This window comes from Sesamum indicum, linkage group LG11, assembly GCF_000512975.1.
Source record: "Sesamum indicum cultivar Zhongzhi No. 13 linkage group LG11, S_indicum_v1.0, whole genome shotgun sequence".
Classification (NCBI taxonomy): Eukaryota; Viridiplantae; Streptophyta; class Magnoliopsida; order Lamiales; family Pedaliaceae; genus Sesamum; species Sesamum indicum.
Window position 1 is genome coordinate 5,351,381 of NC_026155.1, and position 13,056 is coordinate 5,364,436.

A 13,056-nucleotide genomic window follows, 5' to 3' on the forward strand; every position below is an offset into this window, starting at 1 on the left:
TCACAGACTGTAGAACCCATACTCCGATATTCCACCTCTGCTGTCGAACAGGAGACGGTATTCTATTTCTTGGTTTTCCAATAAACCAAGGCATCACCAAGAAAGATACAATACCCGGTCAAGGAGCGTCTAGTATCAATGCAACTGACCCAATCGACATCAGAATAAGCGTGTAGCTCCAGTGAATTTCGAGAAGGGAGAAAACGTCCCTTGTGAAGGGTCCATTGAGGTAGCGAACAAGATGGAAAGCAGCATAAGATGTCATTGACGGGGACGTTGCAAGAATTGGCTAAGTTGTTAGCAAGCATGGGAAGTGTCCGGTCTTGTGAAATTGAGATAGAGAAGCCTCCCAACAAGACGACGGTAAAGTTCAGGGTGAGGAAGCTGAGCGCCTGCATCCTCTGTAAATTTAATACCGGGAGGTAGAGGGGTGGTCGCAGCACGAGCATGAAGCAGACCAGTGTCCATCACAATATGCTTGATGTATCTAGTTTGAGTGACAATGATACCTTGAGAAGAGCGAGCTACTTCCAGCCCCAAGAAGTATTTGGCGACACCCAAATCCTTGATGGTGAATAAGCGATCGAGATAAGCTTTGACTGCAGTTATGTGCTCAATAGATGTACCAAACGAGGATGTCATCGACATAAAGCAACAACACCAAAAAACTATCAATGGAGGTCTTTGTAAAAAGACAATAATCGTGCTTCGACTGAATGAAACAGAAAGCGACAATCTGTATAGTGAACTCATGGTTCCACTATCGTGACACCTGCTTCAGCCCAAAAGCGAAAGTTTGAGCCGACATATATGGCCTTGAGGCACAGAATAACCCTCCAGAGGGGACGTATAAATTTCTTCTTCCAAATATCCTTGTAGAAAGGTGTTATTAATATCCAATTGATGGATATGCCAACGAAGAGCTGCAGCAACAGCAAAAAACAATCGCACTGTGACTGATTTTGCAATGGGGGAAATACATTCATTATAGTCGATGCCCTCGATTTGTTTGTACCCTTTCGCAACTGAACGAGTCTTGTATCACTCAATAAAACCATCTGTTCTCAATTTCAATTTATATACCCAGCGGCACCCAATGGGAGTATGGTTAGGAGGTAGAGGTGTGACCTCCCACGCTTTATTTGCTTCCAAGGCAGTTAATTTAGCCTGCATGGCGGATCGCCACTCTGCCGATGCATTAGCCTCTAGGTACAGTGTAGGTTCTCGTAGAAGGGCGATAGCTTGCATTACTGCATGGTGTGAGGGCGTTATAAAGGTTACTGTAGGTGAAGCCGTAGAAGCATCAGAAACGTTGCATACTAAATTGTTAAGCCAAGATGGCTCGGTCACTTGCCTCAAGCATCTTCGCAAAACGGGGACAGAGGAGGCACCTTCATGTTGTTGCGCTGAAATATGTGGATTGGTGTGGTGAAAATCAGACACATGCTCAACTGATGCCTAACTATGTTCTGCTATAGGCGAACTCTGGCTCGAAGAAGGGTCATCATCCCATACAGAGATAGGTAGAGGAATAGCATGCTCAGATTCCGAAATGTCCTTGTAAGGGAAACAATCCTCATGAAAGATGACGTCCTTGGAAATCAACATCACTTTATCATCCAAATCATACAGTTTATACCCTTTTCGACCAAAGGCATAACCAACAAACACACACCTAAATGCCCTCTTGGTGAACTTAGATTTATAGGGTAGAACGTTAGTGACAAATGCTAGACATCCAAAAGTCCGAACAATCAAACAGTCCATTGCTCTATTATATAAAACCTCATAAGGCGACTTCCAGTGCAAAACTGAAGTTGGAAGCCTGTTGATGATATACATAGCAGTAAGAATCACATTTCTCCAAAAATGTGAAGGAATGCATGACTGAAACAGCAGGGTCCTTAGCACTTGCAATAGATGTTTGTGTTTCCTCTCAACCACTCCGTTTTGTTGACGAATACACACACGTCCGCTAATGTATTATTCCATGGTTGCAAATGAAAGATTGACATTTATTGCCTACAAACTCCAAACTATTGTCAGTGCGAATGGTCTTAGTTTTCTTGTTAAACTGAGTTAATACCATTTGATAGAACCCTTCAATAAAGCTCATGGTTTGCAACTTGTGTTTCATAAGAAAAACCCACGTAGCCCTGCTATGATCATCAACCAGTGTTAACATGTATGTGTATCCTGAAGTCGAAAATTGAGAATAAGGACCCCAAATGCCTGCGTGTATCAAATAAATAATATTTTCTGAACGTGATTCACTTGATAGAAATGGTAGTCTTTGTTGTTTAGCTAACGGGCAGACATTACAAATACCCAACTCGCAATTGCGACCATTAATAACATTCGTATGTTTTAATACAAGTAGCGAAGTAGGTCCGAGTCGTCGATGCCATAGCGAAACATCATTGCTATGAGCATTAAAGCAAATCTTTGTTTCTCCTATCATAAAGTGCTTCTTTATTTCATCTGTATCAAACGAGTGACTATCAAGCACATAAAGGCTTCCAACCAATCTTCCCACAGCCAAGGTTCCTCTAGTCCTCTGGTCCTGCACCGCGCAATAATCATGTGAAAATATGAAGGCAATGTTAGACGAAGAAACCAGTTTGCTCACTGAGAGTAAATCGTGTTTGAAACTTGATACATGGAGGACTACATTTAGAGAAAGATCATGTGAGAGACCAACAGATCGACAGTGTGCAACACTGTGCTTTGTTCCATCAGGACGAATTACCAACGAATCAGCTATATAAGGTTTAAGGTTACTCATAAGTTGCAAATTTGCGCACATATAAGCCGTAGCTCCACTGTCAATAATCCACAAGTTCGGACATAAGGTATTGGACAGAAAATTGAAAGAGGTACTTGCTGCGAATTCGCCCAACCTGGCGAAGTGTACTTGAGTTGGATCTGACTGTGTCTTTTCCCTTCAGCATTTGTAGCAATTCGCTCGTTATCGCGGATAAGTTTTGTGTTAATACCTTTTATTGCGAACCTGCAGCAGTCTCAAAAGTGACTACATTCAAGCCTCGAGTATCAATGCCATATCTCTTCTTCTTCTCAGCTAGCTCCTTAAACCATTCAGGATATCCATGTAGTTTGAAGCATGTTTCCTTAGCGTGTCCTGTTTTTGCACAATGCGTGTAGTACTAGTTCTTTTTATCCATGTGTTGTTTTCTCTACTGAAAGCTTTTACCTCCTGTTTCTCTTCTGTATTCAGCACCACGTATCATCATCACTGCATTGCTATTAAGCTTTTCAATACTGATACTGCTCTGTCACTGGCTTTCAACTCTCAAAACTAGGGAGTACGCCTTATCCATTGAAGGAAGTGGATCCATAACAAGAATTTGACTGCGTATTGCGCCAAAGGAATCGTTTAATCCCATTAACAATTGCATTAACTGAGTAGAAGCGATCTTATTGCTCACAGTCCGTTGCAAAGAATATGTACATTCCTGCGTAGGATTGACACACTCAAGTTCATCCCACAACATTGTGATTTTTGTAAAATACGAAACTACATTCATATTACCTTGAAAAATTGAAGCAATTTCGCGTTGTAAGTTATAGATCATAAAGCCATTTGTCTGCCTAAACCGCGCCTCAAGATGCAACCATAAACTTATAGCAGACTTAGCATATGAGAAGACCTTTGCAATGTCTTTAGATATCGAATTCATAATCCATGAAAACACCATACTGTCTGTTCTAATCAAATGTTTGCATTCTTCAGTATTTTTATCAGGGTTTTGGATACGATCCATCCATAAAAGACAGTTTCATTTTTGCCGTGAGTGCAACTTTAAAAGATTTACTCCACAGTAGGTAATTATTACGCGTCCATGGTGTTGAAACCAAAACCATACCTGGAAAATCCTAGGTATGTATCTTCAAATCTTCAAATTCGTAAGCCATACTCGCACCTAAGGATGAGCTCACACCAAAACCAGCTCCAGCAGCTGCTTCGTTCATCTTTGTTGTTTTTCAATTGGTGATTTCATAGATATATTTTCAGTATCCAGACACCATCATATGATGGCTCTGATACCATGTTCAAATATTGTGCAGAAAGAGGAAAACTGAATTATATGCATAGTTGGGGAAAAGCAAAGCATGCTGCTGTGTTTTTGTTCCTTCATATATGAATTATGAGAGTGTTTTGATATAAATACAATTGAGAGAGAAAATATCTCCAACTAACCCAACAACCAACTAACAGAAAGAAAAATGCGTAATGCAAAATAGTACAAAAACGCTATACAAAGAACATGACTTCAAGACCCAATTCAGCACTAACTAATTGCAGGTGAGAACAGAGCAATGGCAGCAGTAGTAGAAGCAGCAGTAGCTTCTTCTTCTCCACGAATTCCTTCATTACAGTCATTCATCTTGAACAGAAGTCCACCTAGAAAACTTCATCATCACTGTAAGTTTATAAGTTTGTGCTGAAATAGTTGAGCTGAGAAAATAGAGAGAAACTCATAGGATTGAGCGCTCAGATTAATCCTGGTGTAATTTCTCTACTCCAAGCTTAACGAAAACAGAAACAGGAAAACAAAGGAGAAGAACTCATCAGAAATTACTCTATCCGTCTTTGTGACAATCGAATCATATTTATACATCTCAAGTGAGTTCCTTCTCCCCGTAATTGTTCATGTGTTGTTGCTCTAGCACAATTTATTGTTGCTACTACCATCGGCTGACACTATCGATATCAAAGACGCACTTTTAGTCATTGTTATATTAGTTTGTATCCCGCAGTAATAATTATTTTTTCTCTATTCGGCTCACTGCAGGGATGAATTCCCAATAGTGGTATCAAAGCCTTCGGGTTCTTTTCTTCTGATGATCGGTAAGATTTTTCTTTTTCACTTTGTGAGATTTTTGCATTTCTTTTTTCTTTATGGGATTTTTGTGATTGGTGCTTAATGCTTATTCCTAAAATCTATAAATCCTGTTGTGTGCAAGTTTATCTGCTATGTGCAAATACTATCAGTTGATATTTTACTCTTGTTTATATCAATTTTGCATTAGTTGCTAGCATTTCTTTTTTTGTAGGCAAAAATGGCGATGATGATTGCCAGATCCATTCTTTGGGCTAGGTTCCCTTTTGGGTCCTGGTCCAAGAGGAAATACGTTGAAAAATTGGCCTAGGATGAAATGTGTTAGGCCCAAGCCCACAACCCAATCCACCACCTAGAAGGCTTGACTAGACCCACCGACCCGATCCACCCATTACCCAACCCGATTCTCATTTTTAGATGACTGAAACCCTTCGCATTCTTATTCTTTTCCCATGACCAAATTTATTAATCATCTTCGTATTCTTCCCTCTTTCTTGATTTTTTATGCCAGCATCAATAGTTTCTCCCTATTTATTCACTACTTTCAAAAAGAAAAAGAAGAGAAAAACAAGTGAAGAAAAAAGAAAAGCGAAAGCTTAACCTAAGTGGTTCAATGATGCCTTGGTGGCCGTGTGTGCACCTTGGTGGCTGTCGTCCGTTGGTAGGTTTGAGCAATTGGTGGTTGAGTTGCTAGCCTATGTGGTTGTGGGCTTTCCCATGGGATCCGGCTCCCTGAGCCGAAATTATTTATCATTACTGTTTGTTCTAATAATATGTAATCATAGTTATATTGATTTGTATTCCACAATAATAATTATTTTATCTTTCTTGGGCTCGTACAGGGATAAATTCTCAAAAACATGAATTTTCCTAATTTTTGTGCATTTTAGCTATTAAAAAATACAAGATGGGTGTTGACTTTTTACTTTTTCATTTCTACCTTTAAAGTGTTAATGTTCTCACCATTTGAAAATACCACAGTATGCTCATCTCATTTCAGTAAATAGAAAAAAAAAATACAAAGAGTATGAAGATTAAATAGATAGGATAATTATAATTTTGGCCCGATAAGTATGAAGATAGTAATTTTAATTTTGTATGAATATTTAATTTTGCACATTGGTCAAGTGTTGGTTGTATTTTTCATTTAATTACGATTGAAGTTGCTACCCTCATTTATTTATAGGACTAAAAATTACAATTTTTTTTAAAATAATATATAAGTTAATACTCTTAACTTTTTATCTAACTATATATGTAGCAATTGAAAGGCCAAATCTAGTTGTTAGTCTCTATCTCTTCTTTTTGTTCCACTTTACTCCCTCATCTTTCAAATGCACTTTAGCAGTTCCTCATTTCTTAAATTTAGCCCATTAAGATCCTTGATCTTTAGATTTAGCGAAATTTAAATTATAAAGGATGGAATATTACGTTACAATGGAAAATGCCAAATTCTTATAGAGATACAGGAGGAGATGCAATTTTTAGTTTACTTATGTTGAATTTTATTTTAGATGGTTTCAGTGTGCCGGCTTCGTTAAGTAAAGTGCTGCAAGATAAGAACTTGTGAAGAAAAACAGATAAACTATCAAATAATAAAAGGATATTCGTAATTATGTCAAAATTTCAGAAGAGATCATTGTAATTTACCGTTAAATATATAAAGTTCTTTGTCAGCATAAGTGATGAATTGATGTTGATCTTTTTAATGCAAAAAATATATATATAATACGTTGTTTGGTAATTTTTGAAATTTTGTGTATTTTTTTTCAAACAAATAAGATTATAATACATTAAGTAAATATTTTATTGAAGAATAATGCAGAAATTTGGCGTTTCTCAACTTCACCCCTTTTCAGTGAAATATTCCATCCCTTAAGTCTAAGGTCAATGATATTAATGGAATAAATTTAAAAGATAAGGGACGACTAAAATAAATTTTGGCCAATTTTGGTCGATCTTTTACTTTTCAAATCAAAAGTTGAACGTATCTTTTCCTTAACAGAAGAACTTTGATATGAAGGGCTGATTTATTAAAATATTATACGCAATCCAAAATGGGGTAGACACGGCACTTTTATTATTAGTTGTTACCTTAGGTGTTTGTTTTTCCTTTTATAAAATTTCGACATGAGTCGTCATTTAAATGATGACTCCGGCCAATTCTTCTTTTTAATTTCAATTATTATTTATTAGTTGAAGTGATATTTACAATTTAATTAATACTCAATAATTATTAATTATTGCTTTAAAATTTTTTAAATTTTATTTGATGATTTATTAAATATTTTACTAAATAAATATTATTGAGTATTTTTAATAAATACATTTTATAATTATTTTATTATCTTTATTAATTTTGTCTTGTAATAATAAGAATTTCGCACATTAACATAAAATTGGCCGATAATTAAAGTGCACGTGACCAGTTTAATTGTATGCACTTTTTCGACCATTTAAGCACATTTCGGCCATGTAATTGTTCTAAATGTGCAAAATTTTAAAATTACAGAACAAGATTATCGAAATAAATTCATACAAGATTAAAATTACCACCCTCATACATTTATATGACTGAATTTTTTATTTTTCCAGAATAAAGTATAAGCCCGTTTGGTTTATTTGATTAAGCATGATAAGATTATTTATCATGTTTAATCACACGTTTGATTTGTATGATTATAACTCGATATTAATATTGGACCATGCCTTACAATCTTAATTTATGGGATAATGGAAATGTTTGCGAAAAATTCTATTTTTACAGAAGTGATTTTTGTAGAAAAAATTGACAGTTGCAGCAGAATAAAAAGTGAATAGTGTTTGTAAAAGGAGTAAAAAACAGACAAAAACTAAATTGGATAGTGTTTGAAAAAAATTACTTTTGATTCGTTCTTCTTAGGGCAGGGGTGTCCACCACGTACTTGCTTTTAATAAAGGTCGTTCTATACTACTTTCTTTCTTCTCTTATGATAGAAAGAGGAAAAGATCACTCCTAAATGCAGTCATGATCAACTATACGATATCACCAAACGCACCTCGATACTTCCATTTTGTCAACCTCAACCAAACCTTAGCTTCTCTTACCCTTTTTAGAGTTAGAAGACAAAAGAAGGCAGAATGCAAAGAAAAAGCACCAAATATAATATACAAGTGGGATCTACAATATGAGCAAGTTGCGCCAAAAAACCGTTTTTTCTTCCAGTTCCCCCTTGGCTTCGTTTAAACAAAAGCATTTCTCGCACCAGGTCTAAGATCAAGCCCTTCTATGGAAAATTTGGTATGCAGTCGTAGATGCGCCTTTCGACTGGCATTCACTCCTCCAAGTGAGGGAATTGACGCAACTCGGCACCAGAACAAACTTAAATAAATGGCCCTCAGGAGTGGGCTCTAACATTTGAAGCCAGAGTCGTCTTCCATTTATAACTTTACAGAAAGAACCCCATACAGAGTCTTTTAACTAACAACTAAGCTATTCGAACCAAGCCAATTGAAAGCAAAGTCAAGGAGCCATTTTCAAGTAGGCCGCTTTCAGTCCTCTCATTGGTAGTGGAAGTGGTGATTTGTTCGCCGTTCTACTAAAAAAACGTTTTACATAAAGAAGTGACTACACCCAGAGGATAGAGGGGCTTACTGCCACAAACTTAATTGATGAAAGATCATTTTGCTCCCATTTATTAAAAAAATACCTTTTTTTTAGCCAAACAGATGAGCATAGCATATAACTCCACTCCAAGAGCAGAAGGAAAAAAGCAGTTCCAAGACAATAAACTAAGACTAAGAACTAAAAACTAGGACAAAGGAACAAAAGAGTTAGAAAAAAACCAAGGCAATTAAATAGAACAAAGGATCCCATGGTGAGCCTCGCCGGACTACTCGATCTCCGTAGTGGCCTGAAATCCCTTCAGAAAACTTTCCTCCATACTCCAAACGCGATTAAGAACCTCATCAGCCAGGAGTGCAAAATCAGTTTATTCCGAGCCCACCAGAGAAACCAGCAAATTAGAAGGTCGCAGCCAAAGCTTATCCTATCCAGATTCCTATGAAGCCCACGAAACCAATCCTCCTAGTCATTGTGATCACATTTGATACAGCCCTAAGAAATATTAGATAATGCCCAAACCAGGAGGGCAAAATGTCATATGAGCAATGTATGGCGAAGATTTTCTAACTCAGTACAACACCATGGACAAGTCCCCCCTACCGCAGCACTTCATCGAGCCAGATTAAACAAACTAGGAAGAAGAATTCTACAGGCCCTCCTAATGAAAAGTCAAACCATTAGGGGTACCGCGACTTTCCAAATAAAATTCCAGCTAGCCAATCTGAAGGATATCGAGCTTGAAGAACCTGACTGGTCCCCAGAAACAAAACCTTGACCAATGAGTTTGTAACAACTATGAAAAGAATACCGAAAATGCTTATTGAAGTGCCACTATAGTAGGTCCTATTCGTCCACATTCAATGGAATAGCTAATATGGCGTTCACGTCCTCAGGCTTCAATATTGCCCGAATAACTAAGGATGGCAATTGCCCCGAACCCCATTTCGGGCGAGTTTGGGATGAAATGTCTTGGGTCTAAGGCAGGTTTGGGGTGGATTGGACATGCCCCGACTAGGTCCAAGGCGGGGTACGAGTCTTGTCTTAAACCCTCCCAGAACCTGCCTCGTCGGCCTCGCCCCTCCCCGGGTAATAAGTTTGGTATTTTTTTTAAATATATTATTAATATATAGTATATTATTGATAAAAATTTATAATATAATATATAAATTCTAAGCAAATTTTGTATGTACCCAATATAAGAAATATAAAACCTAAAACATTATTTGATAAGAAAATTAATAATTTAGATGAACTGATGAACATATTTTTTTGTCTTATACAATTCATTTTAGATTGAAAATTGTATTAAGATATTTAAATCTAAATTGATCTCATTTATCTAAAAATAAAATATAAGTTGAACATATTCTTTGTTAGATATAACTCATTGTAAACCGTAAATGATATTACTTAAGGAGAAAAATAATAATTTAGATGAATATATTCTTTATCATATACAATTTATTTTAGATTGAAAACTACATTAAGGTATTTAAATCTAAATAAAAATTATTTATTAAAAATAAAATATTAGCGGAATATATTTTTTGTATTATATAATTCATTATAAACCGTAAAGTGATATTACTTGATGAGAAAATTATAAATTTAGATGGACGTATTTTTTGTCTTATACAATTCATTTTAAATCGAAAACTATATTGAGGTATTTAAGTCTAAACTGACACTATTTATTAAAATATAAAATATTAGTTGAATGTACTCTTTATATAATATAATTCATGTGAATCGTAAAATGATATTACTTGATGAGAAAATTAATGATTTAGATTAACGTATTCCTTGTCTTATACAATTTATTTTAGATTGAAAACTATATTGAGGTATTTAAATCTAAACTGATATTATTTATTAAAAAATAAAATATTAGTTAAATATATTCTTTGTATAATATAATTCATTATAAGTCGCAAAATGACATTACTTGATGAGAAAATTAATGATTTAGATTAACGTATTCTTTGTCTTATACAATTTATTTTAGATTGAAAACTATATCGAGGTATTTAAATCTAAACCGATATTATTTATTAAAAAAAATAAAATATTATTTGAATGTTTTCTTTGTAGAATATAATTCATTGTAAATCATAAAATGATATTACTTGATAAGAAAATTAATAATTTAGTTGTTTTTATTTTTTGTTTTATACAATTCATTTTAGATTGAAAACTGTATTGAGATATTTAAATCTAAACTGATATTATTATTAAAATATAAAATATTAATTAAATGAATTCTTTCTATAATATAATTTATTATAAATCATAAAATGATATTACTTGATGAGAAAATTATTAATTTAGTTGAATCATTGAAGAATTTTCCCCTCCCCCCATCTATCAACTCGTTCACCATAGCCTGCAAATGCAAAGTGTTTGGGGTTGTAATTACCCAGAAGGATGTCGAGCTCAAAGAACCCGACTAGTCATCAGAAACAAAACATTGACAAATGAGTTTTTATAGCCACTGCAAAAAGAACACTGGCCATGCTTATTGAAGTGCGACTGTAGTAGGTCCTGTTCGCCCACATCCAAGGGAATCGCTAATATGGCGTTCATTGTACTCAGGCCTTAATATCTCCTCGTTCCAGCTTCCCCCCTCCCCCCATCTATATACTCGTTCATTGTACTTTGCAAATGCAAAGTGTTTGCGGTTGTAATTACCCAGAAGCAAATAGGCCGATCTATCCAGATTTTAACAAGCCAACCAGAGCTTGTCACCGAGACCTTGCTGCAATCAAGTCCTGCGTTGCTAAAATACTCCTCTAGGTGAAGGAGCAACCCACCACTGCTCGAGTCTCATGCAACTCGGATGTTGGGAAGTACCACTGTTTCCAAATGCAACTACCAAACTATTCGGGTGGGTAATCATTTGTCAGAGTTGCTTTGCCAACATCGCAAGGTTAAGGGCACACATCTTCTTGAGGCCCAAACCACCCATATTCTTGCTAGCACAAATCTTATCCCAAGCGAGCCATCAATTTTTCTCACCCCTTTATTATGCCAAAGAAAGGCAGCCATGAGACCCTCTATCTCGTGCTAGTAGACAAAGAAACAAGGAAATAACTCATCACAAACATGGTAATGGACTATACAACCAACTTGAACAAAACCACTTTCCCCTCTTGAGATAGATTTTTGCACTTCCAACTCTGCAATTTCTCCCACACCCTATCCTTCAAATTTTTGAAAAACAGCCTTTTCTGAACGACCCACAAGAACAGGTAAGCTCAAGTACTTTTCATGCCTATCCACCACCTACACTCCAAGAATATTGGTGAGGTCCACTCTACATGCACAAGGAATATTACGACTAAAAGTCACCGATCACTTCTCTAAGTTCACTTTCAACCACGATGCCTTCTCAAACATACTCAAAGTCCGCCTCACACACTGCATCACCTGGCTCGTGGCTTGGCAAAAGATCAACATATGGCCATGGCGACTAACAACCACTCTTCGAGATTCCCCATTGGCTTCCTCTATAGAGATAAGATGACCTAAAGTCTCTACACATAATAAGAAGAGATAAGAGGAGAGAGGATCCCCTTGGCAGAGACCCCGCTAGGGGTGAGAGTAACCAGATATCTGATCAGATAGCACAATAGAATAAGATGCCGTGGAAACACACATGTGAACAAGAGAAATAAACGTAGAATGAAAACCTAACTTAGCTATAACCGTCACAAGAAAAGTTCACTCCACACTGCCATAGGCTTTGCTAAGATCAAGCTCCAACACAGCGTGCCCCACCAAGCCTCCCACTTGTGTCCTACTAGGAACTAAAGTCGATTGAGGGTCACAGATAATGGCTATGAGCAATAGTTTGAACCTATTAGTTAATACCTTAGAAGCAATTTTATAAGTGATATTAGAAAGACTAATCAGATGAAAATGACTCATAGTCTCGGGTTTAGGATATTTTGGTATCAGGACAACATAGGTATAATTGAATTTAGCCTCAAAATTCTTGTGGTTTAAAAACTCAAGCACAAAAAATGTACCTCCAAACCTACAATATGCTAATATTTTTGGTAGAAGATAGGAGATATCCCATTCGGCCCCAGAGATTTATAAGGATACATTTGGAAAATAAAAAATTTTACCTCATCCGAGGAAAATGGTTGGGCCAGAGCCTTGTTCATGTCATTACTGATTCGTGCCGCCATCCCCCCAACAACTGCATCAATGTCCTCATATAAAGGATATGTCAACTAAAATAGATCCTTGAAATAATTAGAAATAATCTATAGTATCTTCGAACGAAGAGCTCCAAATACCATCATTATTTTATAGGTGAAAAATCGAGTTTCTACTTATCTAACACTCGCCCTTGCACAGATAAGTAGTATTTATGTCCCCCTCACAGAGCCAAGAGCCTTTCCTCATTGCTTTCACATGAGTTCTTCTTGAGACAACAATTCCTCCAATTCGCATCTCAGTGCATCCCGTTTCTACCTATCCTTGAAGCTAATTGGATCTATATCCAACTTCTACAGTTGCTCCTCTAATTCCTTAACCCTTCATCAAACATGACCCAAAGTGCAATCTGTCCCAACTAATTAA

General features: G+C 36.3%; 1 protein-coding gene across 1 annotated transcript; it reads right to left on the reverse strand.

Moving 5' to 3' along the window:
• LOC110012923 (uncharacterized mitochondrial protein AtMg00810-like) lies at positions 298-642 on the reverse strand. The gene has a single exon (XM_020698054.1). It carries the CDS (start codon positions 640-642, stop codon positions 298-300), a length of 345 nt encoding a protein of 114 aa, XP_020553713.1.

Bases quoted from the DNA above. Each gene is read 5' to 3' on its own strand.
- LOC110012923 (XM_020698054.1), bottom strand. From the start codon at position 642: ATGACATCCTCGTTTGGTACATCTATTGAGCACATAACTGCAGTCAAA.